We start from the raw sequence: 17,250 nt of genomic DNA, 5'->3' as shown, positions 1-17,250 counted from the left end.
AATCACCTTGGGCCCCCCCTCGGGCAGCTGTTGTCATCACATCACTAACTCAACAAGAGTTTTCCAAATGTCTTGCTTGTTATTGTTCAATACTATCAGTGTCATATTTACTGCTAGTGAGTAGTCCGTGCAAGAGAACATAACATATGTGCTAAAGGCCATCTTTTAAAGTTCATCCATCCATCAGCCACCACATAGCTCCGCCACTCCTTCCCGTGCGAGCTCCCCGCACCAGGACACAGCAGTCCGGGCACAGCGAGGGGGAACTACGTTGAATGTCCAACGTGAAACTAACGTCTGCATGGTGGTGTTGTGCTTTCTTCTTCTTGCGAGTGGCAACCAGCTTTGAGGCGCATCACTGCGCCTGCCGGTCTCGTGGCAGTAGCCGATATTATCTGATCTTCAAAATACAGCGGATCGGCGGCCGATCCCGATCCTGAAGGTCAGATCGGGACATCCCCTGGACATCCTTTTGGTTTGCCTCTCTTCTCTCACCTTTCTCTTTTCTTTGTTGGACTCCCAGGCTTTATTTTACGAGGCACTGGCAGCGTCGTTTCGCTCTGCTCTGCCGCACCTGTCGACTCGCTGCAGTTACAAGCACGGTGCGGGTGGTAGTGAACCAAACCATTTCATGTTGCTGCTGGGGGGGTCAATATGGAAAATTACTTTTGGTCTTTTTTTGTGGATACTTAACCCTTACCACCAACCACAAGAGATCGTTTTAATCTTTGTCTGACTATGTTGTTTTAAAAAAAATCACAACCAGACAGCAAACAGCCTATTTTAGTTTAAATATCTCAAGTTTAAGCAAAAAAATAATACATCTTAACAGGATACATGTTTGAAGTTTGAGATGAACCAAACATAAAAACATAATCAAACACAAAACTACAGTAACTCTTAAACAGTGTCCACACAACAGTCTTCATGGAAATTACATTCAAATTGTTGAAGTCAGCTTTACAGAGGCAAGGTGTCAGGTTACAATGCATGAGTGATCAATGCTAGCGTGATGGATTATTAACCAAGACATTGGTGGGTGGGCAAGGATATTATTACAAAACAGCATTCAGTAGGACATGTTTGTGTTTGTGAAATCATAAAGCAAGAGTTGGCTTTCCGCTCTCCTCCCACTGTTCCATCTGAAGTGGAAACAATGCATGTTAGAAGCGATCATTCTCTACCTCTGCTCACCATCAAACAAACTCCTCTCTGCTGCAGTGGACTGCATCTTTCTTCTTTGCCTACCTCTTCCTCCCCCAGCATCTCACAAGCTAACGTCAGCAACGCCCCCAAATAAGCAAAGGTTTGTCCACAGAAAATGAAACATACACGTCTTACAAGTGCAAAGGCGAGTTCTTTTCTTTAGCCTTTCTTCCTGGTTCTTTGGACCGCGTTGCTATCGGGCAAGCAGACAATGATCACACAATTGTATTCAAAAACTAGATGGTTGCAATGTCTGGAGACATTGCGTGTGAATGCCCGAAACTGATGACGAACAAAAATGAGCAAAAAATGGAATAATAAAAGGAAAAAAGGAATAAAATGTGATGTATAAAAGTATTCAAGACCATTATATCATGAAAGACAAAATATATATGATGTGTGTTCAAGCCAACGAGTGTCGAAACGGAAGCGGCGAATGCGCCCTGGAATGGCCCAGAAACCTGCCAAAATTTAAAACGGCTGTATGAATGATAGCATGATAGCGCTAAGATAATTCTGGAAAAATGGAAATATCGAGAACAATGGGAATTGTTGTAATATGGATAATAGCACAAATGTCCTGAATTAGTTCAATGGTTTGATGTCCTGAATGCCTTTGATCTGCATTCAACATTACTGGAAAAAGGGGCATGACGAGAAAAGTCGGCTGTGGATAATAGCACAAATGAATTGATTGATTGATTGAATGGTTTTATGGTGGAACGGTTGGAATCTTTGATCTACTTAGATCAAAGGCATTCCGCAGTTGGGAAAAATGGGCATGTCAGGAAAAGTGGGATTTTTTGTGCTGTGGATAATATCACGAATCTCCTGACTTAGTTGAATGAGTTGATGTTGGAATGAGGTGAATGGGTTAAGAAATGTACAAGTAGTAGCATTCCTTAAGAGTTCATTAGTTTTCTGGAAAAGTGGGAATTTTGGGAAAAATTTGCATTTTTTTTTAATTTGAAAAATAGGTAGCCTTAATTGTGCTGAATGATTTGATGTTGGAATTGGTTGAAAAATGAAAAAAAAAATGAAAAATTCAAGTAGTGGAGTAATTAAGATCAAAGGAAATTACAGTAATTAAGATTAAAGGAAAAGTGGCAATGTCAGAAAAAGTTGGAATTTTTGGAATGTTAGTTTGAAGCCCTGGATGTGTGGAATGTTTTCATGGTGGAATGGTTTGAACTGGTTGAGAAATGTGCGACTGGTGGAAAAATGGACAAATGGCCCATTCATTATCAATGGGAACAATTCTGTGGGATTTTTGGAAAATCTGGGACTTTTTTGAAAAAACTGAAATGGTCTCATAGTATTCCCGAACAAGCTGAACTATTTGATGCTTGAATGGTGTGAATCAGTTGAAAAATTGAGTTAGCAGACGAAAAAAACGGCGGAATAAGAATAATAATAAATAAATAAATGGCGGAAAATTTGATAAGAGCAACATAGTTGGTCACAGCGCTGGACTCTTTGCATCAATGACAAAGATCAAGGAAACAGCCCAGAATGCAAGCAAACTTCGCATGTATAGCGGTTTCTGCACCCCTCTTTTAGAAAGAGAAACTCAAAGGGTCCCTGACAAGATTCATCAATTTTGCTGAAATATTTATATGTTGTTCGGGCATTTTCAAATTCCTTTTTTTAAACCTGTACCATCGACGCTGCAGCCGGCAACATGATTGCAGTGCTGTTGTGACACGCTTGGAGAGACTATGTCTCTCAACTGGCCTGGGAACACCCCAGCACCCGCCGAGAGGAGCTGGACGAAGTGGCCGGGCAGAGGGAAGTCTGGGCTTCCCTGCTTAGACTGCCGCCCCCGCGACCCGACCTCGGATAAGCGGTAGATCTATTTTAAATGGATGGACAATTGGAGGAGAGTCTCTGCCTGCAAAGAATTAATTCTACCTACCGAAATGAACATGAGTTCACGGGGTGTACCATTCAGGAGACATCACAATGACCAAACCGTACATTTACAAGTATTCCACAGTCAAATGACGCAAAGGCAAATAGCATTTTATAAACCCTTCAGCATGAGACACCAAAAAAGGCCTGTGCGTAATCCGAATGTCTTCCATACATGTGTCTTACGTAGCATCATTAGAATAGAACAACACACACGAACAACCGCTGGATTAGAAACAATTCCCTGATGAAGAAACGTCACGCTATTTTCGGAGCAAGCGAGCAAGTGCATTTAATTCAAACTCATTAAAACGTGGGACGTTAATCACGGCGAACGTTCACCGACACGTGCATCCTCACCACAAAACAGAAACAGCCTCCTTTTATTCATGAAATTCACGCTCTAATGGCGGCGGTATGAAAACGAGTGTGTGAATGATTGGCTGTGACCGCAGGCAGCTTGATGAAGCAGGCTCAGCCTCGTGTACGACATTAATCACAGTCCTCATGAGGAAGCGTCTGGGTGAACGTCACGTACAGCAGCTCCTCGTTTATCGCGGTTAGAAGTCAATTTCCGTGAAGTAGTACAAAGAGAACCTGTCTATGACCTTCTAAATACAGCTTTTAACTTCATTAGAGCCCTCTAGACATGAAATAACACCCCTATAGTCACCCAATAGAGTAGACATAATAAGAGCACATAAGTTATTTAAGACATACTGTATATGTTCAAATGGGTTCCCTAGGGGAGCGGAGTGAGTGACGGACAGGAAGTGACGTGGGGCGTTCAGAGAAGTAGCTTGTGTTTTCATGAGAGATTATTGCGCCTGTTGTGAGACAATTCAAACCCCCAATAAAATCCTGTTGTTCCGGCGATCAAGTCTGGTGCTTGTGTGTCTCACCGAACATTACAGTAACAATAGCGACACCTAGTGACCAGTGGACAATACTATGTCAACATCTTCGATATTTGTATTTTAGTACATTTAGCCATTTCGATGCTTGAAAATTCTTAATGGAGGGAAAACCATACATATTAGTTAAAATATGCATGTTTTGATTAATAAAAGGCCGTATTTGACCATAAACAACATGACTTAGTAATTCATATATTTTTGAAGTGTATTTGATTTCCAGCCAGAGATGCAATCCATGTTTTCAGTCACGCAAACGGAGAAATGTGCCGGACACTAAATTACAGCAAGTGTAGCGGATGGAATACATGAACGTGAAGGTGAAATAGTTCATTCTCTCCTGAATCCAAGGCCGAAATGAACATTAGATTCCTACACACCAAACAACTAAAAGACGAAGATACATTGGACTTCTTGAGAGCATTACTTTTCATTTGTAGGTACCACTTGACAGTAAGGGTACCCTGAAGGGTTGACAAATGGTCAAACGCAAGCCCTAATGAACTCTTACAACTCATTCGTCAAGGCAAACAGGACCTACTTGCCAGATAGTGATCCCGCTGTGGAGAGTGGCTTTCAGTGGAACCTTGGTTGGCGTCATTAATCCGTTCCAGACTCTAACCAAAACATACCCTAACCCAGGGGTCGGGAACCTTTTTGGCTAAGAGAGCCATGAAAGTCACATATTTTAAAATTTCCATGAGAGCCATGTCGTATTTTTTTTAACATTGAATACAACTAAATATGAATTTTTAAGCAGGACCAACCATTTTAGAATATGTCTCTGAATTTATTCTTTTGAACTCATTCAATACCAAAGACGTATTTAGACATTTTTTGGCGCAAGAGGCAAAAAGAGGTGATGATGCAACTCTCCACTAATGCATTAATACTTCAGAGCAATTTTAAGCCATAAAAACGGCCACAAGGTGGCAGAAGTGCATTGGATGAGAGCTCAGCGGGGATCGTACAAATCACACATGGCAGGAAGGAGGAAGTGAGAGAGCGTGGAGGAGTGTAGCGTGCAGGCTACGCATTGCAGGGAAACGTTAACGCATGCACACGCATGCACGCGCGTGCACACACGCACTTCAGTTCCAAATGTACTCCAAAAAAAACCAACCCCTTTTTTGTGTTTATGCTGGTGTAGTTGTTTAGATATTTGAGCTGTCACAAAAGCAAAAAATATTTGTGTCAAAGTGAAAGTTATGCTTGAAATGTATCTTTTCACAAAAAGCCGTTTTTTCCCTTTTCTTGAAACTTACCGATGTTCTACTTCTGATTACTAAACAACGGAAAAAGGTAGAAACAAACTTTTGGTTTTCCGATGCAAGACGGGCGTCTAATCTTTCTTTTGGTAGGTTCCATGTTGATGTAGCCGTAGAACACAATATTCTGTGTGCCTTGAAAAATCAGTCAAAATCGTCTAAAATGGGGTTGTCTGATGGGGTTGTCTTTTGAAAAACGGCTGAGATTGAATGAGTTAGTAACACGACAAGACGCCCGCCATATTGTACGCTAACCGGAAAATGTATGCAAACCGAGGTACATTTTTGGCTCTAAATTTTTGACATTAACCGAAAAAGCACCAAACAACGCCAACCGAGGTTCCACTGTGCATTTCTTCCATTTTTCAAGACCGTTTGCTTTTGCCAACACAAAATGACATTATTAAGCAAACAGAAAGTTCATCATTGAATTCTTGCCCTGCTTATTAGTTATTTATAAACAAAATCCTAATTACTGTGTGGTACGCGGGTAAAATAACACGCATCCGTAACAGGCGTGAAATGAAGGCAGTACAAAAAGCAAAAGCAGCGCTTCAAAGAGTCCATGTTTTCTTCTTCACTGTGTCAGGATGGTCAAATCAGAGTTGGTGTTATGAGACAAAGCCGAAAAGGGGTTGGAGGAAGAGGCCCACGGTCCCCAGGACGCACACGGTCACAAACACCCAAAGGAAGATTCTGTCAATCACCATGGCAACATACTTCCAGTCATCCTCCACCTGGAAGGAAGGGAAGGATCCACATTGTATACAATTAGTAGATCAAACTCCATGAATAAAAGTGAAAGTGTGCATTATTAAACAGAAAATAGGAACTGTTGCTTGGAGAAGCAACGCCACATCAAATTCTATGACCACGATAGTCTCATTCCAAGCGAGTCATCTCGCACAACAACGACTTTGTGGTTTGCGTGAGGGATTTCAGCCGCCGCTGCATTTCTATCTGAGAGTGCAGGAAGGGAAAACTACTCCAGTCTAAATAGTACTATTGTTGATGTTTTGGGGCAAGCTGCAATCTGCAACATTTGCGTTCAGAGCGCTGGCAGAGCTCTCTGAGGTGTGTTTTTGCATTCATGCATTATGCATGGCCTTCGCTTTCAATGTGTTTACCGTCTATAAAAAGCTGCAGGGTTTGATCGTGTCAAAACGCTGGAATCATGTATTTCCTAGGAGATTATTTCTGAATTTGTGTCAATTATGATATTTCCTCGACTGTTTAAAGAGAAGACTTAACAGTAAAGTTTCATTGTTATATTTAATACTTTTATTTGTATTAATTGAATGTATTCTCAGTCACCGGCAGGAATTCTGTTGTGAACAAATTGTAGTCTGAACAAGTCTCTACTTGTTCAGACTAGAATTTATCATTTGGACATTATTTCTTATTAGATAAGACAACCAGTTTATAAACTCGGCATATGCCGACCATGCGCTTTTTTTACGTTTTTTAATCGTCTGATACTGATGCACACAGTATGAGAACACTATGCGTCCTATACATATAAATAATCATTTAAATAGTGTAAATGATACCACTTTGCAAAAATACACCCCAGTAGAGCACGACATCAACTAACCTCCTTGGCTTTGTTCCGGCTCCTCATGTTCTCAGCAATGTACTTGACGCTCTCGATGGCCTGTTTAATCTCGGGTGACACCATCGAAAAGGCGACCACTGAAGTGATGCTCTGCGGACTCAGCCGACAAGGTAACGTTCCGGCTTTTGTCGATTGGGGACTTTGCTTCCCATGCTGGCAGGGGCAGGAGCATTGTTTCCCTGTGCAGCCCTCCACAGAGGACAACTTGCTGTCCCCAAACTCCAAACAGTTGAGGGAACCTCCTCCAACCTGCTGAGAAGCACATGCACACACTGGCTTCAGCGTTTCAGTCATACCGAGGATGTTGAGATGTTGAGATACACCACTATAGATACACTTCCTGATTTCTAAAGGTCCTGCTTGTCCTGTTAACCATGACTCCCGAGAGCATTGGAATCAATAATAATGCAGTATTGGGTTCATGGAGAAGTGTTTTACACCACAGAGAGGCTAATGCAAGCGATCAAACACTTAATAGTGGGCACAGTTCCGAGAAGCACAAATGCATCTTGCATAAATTTCATCTGCTTAACCACTGCATGCACGGATGTGGTCATGTACGTCCTACATGAGCGAAATCTCACCCTTTATTCATTGTTTTGTTGGAGATGGGAGTGTCAATCAGCTTCTAAGTCTGACAGCATATACTGAGGCTTAACAGAAAGAACGTGAGAACATATTTGTTGAACATCCGTGCAGTTAACTGTAGAGCTGCAACAATTAATCAATGATTAATCGATTATCCAATTAATCAACAACTTTAAAGGAAAAGTGCAATTTTTGGGGAATTTTGCCCATGATCCACAATCCTTATGTGAGACATAAACACACGTCTTTCACTTTTCTGTGTGTTGTAAAGATATAACAACAGCTAAAATGAGGCAGCTAATTAATGCACATAATGGGACACCCCTACGCCGCCTAGAAAGTCCGCTATTACAGTAAATCACCTTCAAAAACCTCCAAGGTTTTCTGGTTTTATATCCCTGCAGTGAGCATGTAGTAACAGGTACATTCATGCTAACATCTAATACTTACATTATTTAGCTATATTTTGTCCTTTTAAGCATTAGCGGAACTTCCTTCTCAGGCGCATTGATTTCACATAGCAACATAGAAAGGAACGCTACACCTAGCGTTGAGCGAATGTTTGCTGAAGCTAGTCGCTAGCCAGTGTGGCGTGGCGACGTGTCACTACGCCTGTAACGTAGTTCTTGGGCGTAACAATGTTAATAATAACAATGTGGTTAATATGCAGCTCACATGATGGAAATGGAGCGCTGTTGGTGCTTTTTGGAGTTTTTTTCCAGAAGGCTTGGTTTGGTTTAATTTTATTTGAACATGCATGCAGGTTACAATGGAAAACATCTCATGAATCATCCTTTCACAGTTCCACATGTCCAAAAGGTGTAGGAAGAAGCAAAGCTTATTTAATCCTAGCCCCCATCCGTTCCACATCTTGTGCAGTACATATTATTCACTTCCTGCATTCCATGTAATATTATTCCATATAATAATCCGTGTAATAATCAATAAATAATAAAAAATAAAAACAGGTATGACAGGTATGATCGTTGATATAATAATAAATAAATAAGATGAACTTCAAGACTCTTCTGCCTTATATTTAGCAAACACCAACTGCTTGTATTGTTTTTTGAATTCGCTCGTCTTGGTCCATTGTTTGAGTTCCTTACTCAATCCGTTCCATAATTTAAGTCCCCATACAGAAATGCTGTGGGTTTTCAGCGTTGTTCTCACATATAAGTGTTTCAAGTTTAATTTTCCTCGAAGATCATATTTCTCCTTTTTGGGTAACAAGTTATCGTTAACCTTAATGCATTATTTTAGCAGTTTGAAAATTTACAAAATCAGCAAATTTTCGTATTTGTGATTTAAAAACTAAAGGCTTGGTATGTTCTCTATACTTGGCATTATGAATGATCCTCACCCATCTTTTTAGCAGTACATGTAGCGAGTGAAGATTATCTCCACACAATACGTTAGATATGGTAACACCAAAGAACAGTAAATAGTGTGGACTGATTTTTGATCAAGAACTAATTTTGCTTTATTCAATATTGAAGTATTTGTCGACACCTTTTGTTGTATATTTTTGATGTGAGATTTCCAACTCATTTTTTCGTCTATTATGATCCCCAGAAATGTATTTTCTTTCACTCTTTCAATATCCACTCCGTCTATTTGTATTTGATCGTATATATCCTTTCTGCATCTTTCAATCGTTATACATTCTAAGATGTTGTCAGTAACAAATGACATATTCTTCACTATTTTGTCGTTCAGATGTTTGTCCACATATACAGCCACACCTCCTCCACTGGAATAGTTCCGGCTTGTACAAGTCACTTCATATCCTTCCAGCTATTCAGGCTTTACAGGCAGAATCGGTGCGTCCCATTACGTGCATTCTTAGCTGCCTCTGTTTATCAATGTTTATATCGTTAGAACACACAGAAAAGAGAAAGGCATGTGTGTTCACATGTGAATCTGGCCTGCTACGCATCTTCATTGTCTTTACATCACTTTTCCTGGGCTGCATGCGTTCCGTCGCATCTTCGCTGATTCTTTTCTTGTTCATTGCTATTATTCTCCTGGTCGGGCGCATTCCTGTTTGAGTTTATGTTAGCCCTAGCTGTGCCTCCTAGCCTACTTTGTTAAAAAAAAAAAAAAGACTGTTTAACTTTCGTGCTACCATGTGTCCACATCACGGGGTAACGCAATCCTAGCAGAACGTGACAGAACATAAAACGACAGCCTCTATTTGAACTTTAGAGAAAAACGGTACTTTTTTTTTTTTTGCCCATCAGCCACAATCTTTATGTGAGACATGAACACATATGTCTTTTGCTTTTCTGTGCGTGTTAAAGATATAAAAACTAATAAAAACAGCCAGCTCAGTACTGCACGTATGGGACGTGCCTATAAAGTCGTCTGAAAAAAGTCTCCAAAAAGCGCCAGCAACGCTGCATTTACATATCATGTGGCGTGCATATTAACCAAGCTACAACTACATTGCTATTGTTGTTATTATTATTAATAACATTGTTATTAACATTGTTATGCCAAAAGGTAAGGCTACATATTCGAGATGCTGCTGTTTTTTCATTTCTGAGTTTGGAAAAGTTAACGCTAGGTGTAGGCGTTCGTTTCTACGACGTCGCTATGCCAAATCAATGCGCCGAGAAAGGAAGCTCCGTTAATGCTACGAATGGCCGAAATACGCAAACTACTTTAAGTATTACATGTTATCATGACTGTAAGTACTTGCTACTACATGCTCACAGCATGGATATAAAACCATAAAACCTTGTTGGAGCTTTTTGGAGGTGTTTTAATAGCGGGCTTTTTAGGCAGCATAGGTGTATCCCATTACGTGCACTACTGAGTTGTCCCTTTTTATGTTTTTATATCTTTAAAGCGCACAGAAACGAGAAGGACATACTGTATGTGTTCATGTGTCGTATAAGGATTGTGGATGATGGGCAAAATTCCCCCAAAAAGTGCAGTTTTCCTTTAAAATGACTGGACCCAGCAACAGGTTTGATGTTGACATCATCCACACAGAGGTCCAACAAGAAGAAATGGTTTCTTGCCTGCATCAAATTATTCTTCCTCTTCTTGCCTCCTCCTCCCCCTCCAGCTCCTCCTGCCTCCCCACTGCTTTCCAACCCTCCAGCCTTGGCGTCTTCATCAGCCGGTCTCCGCATCAACATAATCCTCGGCAGCACTTTGAGAAAGACTGAGCGCACCCAGCCTGGCATGGTGTGCGTCATGGGTGTGCGATAATGCACGTTCAGCACAAAGACGGTAATGACAATGCTGAGTGTCACGAAGATCATGGTGAAGAGCAGATACTCTCCAATAAGCGGGATGACCAGAGACGTGGAGGGGATGGTCTCGGTGATAACCAGTAGGAAGACAGTGAGGGAGAGCAGGACGGAGATACAGAGCGTGACCTTCTCTCCACAGTCGGACGGGAGATAGAAAACCAGCACTGTGAGGAAAGAGATGAGGAGGCAGGGGATGATGAGGTTGATGGTGTAGAAGAGTGGCAGGCGACGGATGTAGAAGGAGTACGTGATGTCTGGGTAGATCTCCTCGCAGCAGTTGTACTTGATGTCATGCTTGTAGCCTGGAGCGTCAATGATCTCCCACTCGCCGCTCTCCCAGAAGTCTTTGAGGTTGACCTAGATGACGGAAGTTCAAGTTGTTCCATGAATGAAGACAGATCAGCACCACATGACACGTGTTCAAAGACCCCCATCTCCCGGATATGCCTGCATTTGGTCGTGATGGCGCATGCGTTCTTCATGAAGAAAACAAGTAAAATGACTTTATAAAATATGATAAAAAATACATCAAATATCGATACTTTTGATACTTCCGATATATGATTTTGTCCTTTGTTTGTTTCTGATGTTGCATATTAGCTTGGCTATATTGTAAATCGCCCCGCTACCTCAACATACTTTAAAATAAATCCATAAATGACGGATGTTTTGATTCTTTATGCTATGATTTGAAATACTCTAAACGACTTTTTCAAAGTAGGCGCCTGAATTTTACCCAGTATCGGATCGGATATTAAATCAGCGGCATCGCATATCACTAGACCACACAGTGCAGCAATCTTTCCTTCCGTCACTTTCCAGACGCTTTGCGTTGACATTAACAAGTCACATTTTTTGGGGGGGTAATGTGAACGACCACATAAAAAAATTGGATTTAAACAAAAAATCCGAATTGGGCATCATAACCTGCAGTGTGAACGTAGCCTGTGTGTCTGTAAGTAATGTGCCGCTATAATAACATGATACTTGTGTGATATTTTAGACAGCAGCAATGGACACTAATTATGTCTAGCTTGCAGACTGTAGCCGTTGTGTCAGCCACTGACTAACTAAATACACACATATGATTTTCAGTCTATTTTCATTCATTTGTGAATACAAACATGACGTTTTGGTGTTCAAATACGGCAGTTTGATACGCTTCTACACACCGGGATGAGTCCAGGTGTCATGTCACGTAACTAAGTGTCTTCTTCCGCAACTTTCTGTCATTTATTAAACACGTATGGTTTTATTGTATCCATATATTTTTTAAAATGTGACTTATTTCAGCTTGTGTGGGTTCAATTTGTGTCCTTGTCAGTTTAAACATTCTTCTCTTGTGAATTTAATGTTGTGTTGACTGACAATTCACTGAGCTATTAGACCAAATCTAAAAGTGTCGTAACAATAATGATAATAATATAATCTAACACACTGGCGTCCAAAGTGCATCCCGGGGACAATTTACGGCCCGTGACTTGTCTATTATTGGCCCGCGGCAGCAACAATGGAAAAACTAGAGCAAAAAGGCAAAATAGAAAGAAAAAAGCTGAAATATTGATACTAATAATTAATAACAAAAGTATGGCTTTAAATATACTGTATGCAAATGGATTTTTATCCCCTCTCTCTCTATATATACTGTATATATACTGTATGTATATATATATATATATATATAAATATATATAGAGAGAGTATCCTTTGATTTTCCGTATGTGGCCCTCGTGAATGAACATATGTTTCTGCAAGATGATGCAGATCAGTGTCTTTGGGAATAAAATGCAAATACAAACCCCCATTTGCATTTCATTCTCCCTTTGTTCTTTTGTTGTTTTTCTATCAAAACTCATTTGCAGTCAATATCAGACGATGTAATCTTTTAGCATTAGCATCTTTTATCAACACAGAACTCTGATATTACCATGGACGCCTCAGTGGCTATCCACACGGACTCACCGCAGTCGACTTTCTCTCGGTCCTTATACTCCCAAAATGACGCACTTGTAACTCCTCATTGTCGTAAGTCTAGACGAGCCTTGGAAAGCGGAAGATGACAGACTTATGCGCATGCGTTCTTTCTTCTTCTATAGTTTGGTGTGTCACGTGGTTCCGTCTGCGTGTCTGTAGACAGCGCCACACGTAGGTGTGCCTGTGTATCACACGGTTTTCACTCAGTCGTCCGTTCCCGTCTGGATGCAACTATTTACTAATCCGGGATAGTGTGGACGCAAATTTCTTTCAACCCGCCAAAAAAATAAAATAAAATCTCAGGAGTGTTCCTGCGTGGACAAGGCCTCAGCAGCAGTTTTATCAGAAGCGGGAATTTCTTGCTGGAACGAATGAACACTGGCTGTTTCTCAGTGTTGTTTTAGCTTGTTTCATTTTTTTCGCTCGAGAAAATCAATAATATCTTCCAATAATAACCACCACTAACCTTCGACCCGATCAGCACCAGGTCAATCTTGGCTTTGTCGTAGGTCCAAGAGCCGAACTTCATGGAGCAATTCTGATAGTCGAAGGGGAAGTAGGTGATGTCCATGGGGCAGGAGGATTTGAAAATGGCGGGAGGAATCCAGGTAATTGTACCATCAAACTTCAGCAGAGCTTTGGTTTTATCCTCCACCAGGAAATCCCCGACAGCGCTGTATTTGAGCAGCGTGTGTGTGCAGCAGCGTCAGCGGTGCAGCCATGGCAATGAGGAAACGATTACAAGCACGTGTGGATTAGAAAAGGACATACAGGTCAGAAGAAGACAGAAATGTCCAATATTGTGTCCAATGTGGGGAAGAAATGAAATGGAGAAACACAAGAGGCGGGGGTGGGGGGGCAAGGTATGGAGGAAAGAAAGAAACCATTACAGCACAAATGACGTCTTTTATTTCCACCAATTCTACTATTATCACAACTATCGTTTAAGAAGGGAAAAAATGTTGATGCGGCACCATTATCATGCAAAGGTTGACTCGAGACAACTGGACTTTTCTTGTTGAAGACGTTTCACTTTTAATCCAAAAGGATTCTTCAGTTCCAAGTTTAAGTGCAGAGTCTCCCTATTTGTGTTCCTGGCGGGTTGACGACCCTCCTGCATAACAATCGGTTGTTTGCCTGCCTGGTGGTAAATACAGCTCGTGAGTGGCTACTCTTTCCCTGGAATGAGACAATCTTTGGGGGAGAAATGTCACAACGAGGTTTGCGCCATCACCTATTGTCGCCTTACAACAATTTCCCGACAGCTCTCCCCCGAATATTGTCTCATTCCAGAGAAGGCGTGGCCAGGAACGTGCACTTTTGCTAGCAGATTATTGTTATACGGGACGGTTGTTCACCAGCCACAACAACAACCCTATTGTAACCTCCCCCAGGGGGCACATCCACTAAAGAGATAAATAGGGAGACCCCACGCTTTCAAAATAAGTTCTACACAAATTTTGACCTGAAAAAGCCTTTGGGATGAAACGTGAAACGTTTTTAACAAACAAGTCCAGTTGCCCTCACTCAACCTTTGCGGATGACCACAACCTGGATGACTGACAATGTACACCAGGAGTGTCCATAGCGTCGATCGATTCTGAAGGATCACCACCCTTCAGAAGCAGAAGCACAAAGGCCGATTTCTGGCCTCTGGGAATTTTGTTTGAATTCAAGCTCAAATTAAAAATGTAAGAAAGCGGCTTTGCAATGTGGTCGGCAGCCACTTTGAAAAAAAAGGGGTCCAGATTATCAGTAAGTAAAGTAAGACCCTGATTGGATGAACTGCAAAAAAACGTCACTTCCAGGGAAGCTGAGCTTCACTGAGAGTCTGTGGAGCTGATTTGGACTGACAGCAGCCAGAGTGGGCAGATTATTTTTTCCCCTTTCCCGATGTGACGCAGTTACGCAGATTCCCAGCGTCAGGTTTGTTAATTCCTTGGTTCTTTAAATTATATCACAGTTGTGGAAGCTTGCTAGTTAGCCCAGTTACGATGTCCACAGACAGCGTTGCTACAATCATATTAAATGCATGTTCACGCCCCAATGAGCTTCCCATTTCAAAGACCAGCAGCCGCCGCTGCAATACTTTTGTTAGTGGTGACTACGAGACATACGTATAATGGTGGCAACAGTCTCACTTGTTGTAGAGGACAATGTCGGGTCTCCAGATCTTGTTTGATGGAACTCGAATGAACTCAATTCCATCAAACTCAGCTGGCATCCATCGCAGCTTGTAGTCATTCCAGATCTGAAAAAGAAGACAAATAAAGTTCATGATCAGTCGTCGCTGCTTACAAAGCTACAGGCTCTCTCATAGCTTAAAGGGTCCCTGACATAGTCGATCAACTTTGCTTAAATATGTTATATATTGTTTGTAATTATGTTCTACATTGTTAAATTTTTGAAAGCCAATGCTAAATTTGCAAAAAATACATTTATAGTTAATGGCCATTACGAACTAGCTCTCGCCCGGTCTCATTTCCGGAAGTGGTGTCATCGGGGTAACACCTATCAGCTAAAATAAACGCTTCTCAAGGTAGATGGTGGACTTGGTGCAGTATATTTTCCACCAAAGTAGTAGCCATTCCAAACAGTTGTCTTGCTGCTGGATGTTCACAGTTTCCGAGTCATACTGTAAGTATGTTTTCTTTTCCAAAAGAGGAAGGTTTAAGACAAAAATGGACAAAGCAAGTGCAGACAACGAGAGACAGATGGACGCCCACCTCGAGTTCTTCCTGTTCTTTGCAGTGATCATTTCACTCATGACTGCTATGAAGGAACACCTTTACAAGCAGAATTTGGCTCGAAGGTACGGTAAAAATGCATTTTGAAAAAGAATGCTATTCCACCAGATACTATGGGAACGGTACACAGGAAAAAAACAAGAACGACCACTACTAAGTTGCCACAGAACAGAGTAAGTCATGCCTTGTTTAAATATGGTCTCTAAACACTATTCCATGATAGCGACAAGGCTGCAAAGCATTATACATGTTTTTTCACAGCGATATTAACGGTGGGGGGCGGAGGTGGTGCCTGCCGCTGTAATGGCAACAAAATATAAATAAATCAGGCTATAGAGATATCTTTACACCAATTAAGAATCTGATTTAAAACAATTATAAAAGGATAAGCAACTCCAGATTAATTTACACTTACCATTCTGTTTTGAAGGTGTTCATCTCCATGTCTTACATCTAAAGTCCATGTTCTGTAGTTCATCTCCAAATGTTTATTCCCTTCTTTTCAACCTTGAAAACTATTGACACATCGCTCAAATCTAGGCTATAATCACTGTAAACATCCTCTGTCTCCTACACTGCTATGTTTGTTTATCTGGGTGATAGTACTCCAATAGCGTCACTTCCGGAAATGAGACTGAACAGCGTGGCTGGTGCCATGAACCACCATTCGCTTTCAAAAGTTTAACAGTATAGAACATAATTACAAACAATATATCACATATTTAAGCAAAGTTGATAAATCATGTCAGGGCCCCTTTAAAGTCCATATTCATACTGTACATAACATTCTTTTCAAGTGTCGCTATGGGACCATACAGTAGGAAGTAGGAAGTAGTGTGCCGAAAGAAAGACAGGATTGAATTGCTATTCTGTCAACAATCCTGCAGGTAACGATTCATGAGTCTTGGATGCATTTGCGTGTCATTCAAGATAAAGTCTTTCATTAGCAGGGTGGATTAATGCCCAGTAACGACCTGAGCGCTGTTTAATTAACCACTTCATGCTGCACTGGCTTTTCCATTTATCTGGGATTATGATTGGCTGGAGATGAGATCGCTGGTGGTGTGAGCAGGATGCCATATTCTGTGTAAAACGACACTAATTCTACACTGATGCCAACACCTCAAATCTCTTGATACACTGAGTGAGTATCATGCAGAATACATCGATACCATGGAAGATGCAAAAAGACATCACAGACTAACAAAACATCAGTGATTCCATAGATAAAGACTATAAACGAACAGCACGGACAGGCCGTTGACTGGTTTAGAAGAATGAAGCCAATACACAGTTGCAGACGGAATCCCCTGCAGAGTGGCTGCACTGGCATCAATCCACTATAATCATCAGTGAGTGATGGCACAGCTTATTAGTAAAGCCTAAACACAGGCGGCTGAGCCACGACAAACAAGAGCAGCCTTTACTGAGATTTTAATGCATTTTAAGTGGAACGAGTGATCACAGCACCAGCTGATGTTCTGTTGAATCGCATCAGCGTCAAACAGACAAGCGCACAGTTTACATCATGTCCCTGTCTGTAATGTTTCGGTAAGGCTGGTATCAGAACACTTTGATGCACTGATAGAAGATGCGGCGTTTCAATGAGGACGTGGCATAGGGCAGCGTCTGTGGTTATAGATCTGCAGAGACGCAATGCAAACATGGACCATCAGCTAATTCAGTGGTCACCAGCCTTTTTGAGCCCCAAAGATTTTTTCTGACGTGCACGTCTATGGAGTTATATTTGTGCAAAATTTT

The 17,250-nt window shown here is 41.3% G+C and overlaps 1 protein-coding gene across 3 annotated transcripts in view; it reads right to left on the bottom strand.

Moving 5' to 3' along the window:
* Positions 1-657: 657 nt before the first annotated feature.
* chrna6 (cholinergic receptor, nicotinic, alpha 6) overlaps positions 658-17,250 on the bottom strand; it is a 29,599-nt gene continuing 13,006 nt past the window's right edge. For 2 of the 3 annotated variants that reach the window (XM_054779810.1, XM_054779812.1), the window contains exons 4-8: positions 14,884-14,993; positions 13,209-13,416; positions 10,532-11,125; positions 6,894-7,166; positions 659-6,036 (exon numbers count right to left, since the gene is read on the bottom strand). In XM_054779810.1, the coding sequence (XP_054635785.1) occupies positions 5,911-6,036; positions 6,894-7,166; positions 10,532-11,125; positions 13,209-13,416; positions 14,884-14,993 (1,311 nt within the window). In that variant the 3' untranslated portion in view covers positions 659-5,910. Of the gene's footprint in view, positions 6,037-6,893; positions 7,167-10,531; positions 11,126-13,208; positions 13,417-14,883; positions 14,994-17,250 lie in introns of all 3 variants that reach the window. The other variant, XM_054779811.1, reaches the window with a different exon arrangement.

This window comes from Dunckerocampus dactyliophorus, chromosome 6 (genome assembly GCF_027744805.1).
Source record: "Dunckerocampus dactyliophorus isolate RoL2022-P2 chromosome 6, RoL_Ddac_1.1, whole genome shotgun sequence".
NCBI lineage: Eukaryota > Metazoa > Chordata > Actinopteri > Syngnathiformes > Syngnathidae > Dunckerocampus > Dunckerocampus dactyliophorus.
Note: the sequence above shows the minus strand (reverse complement) of the source record. Positions and strands in the feature narration are given on the sequence as shown.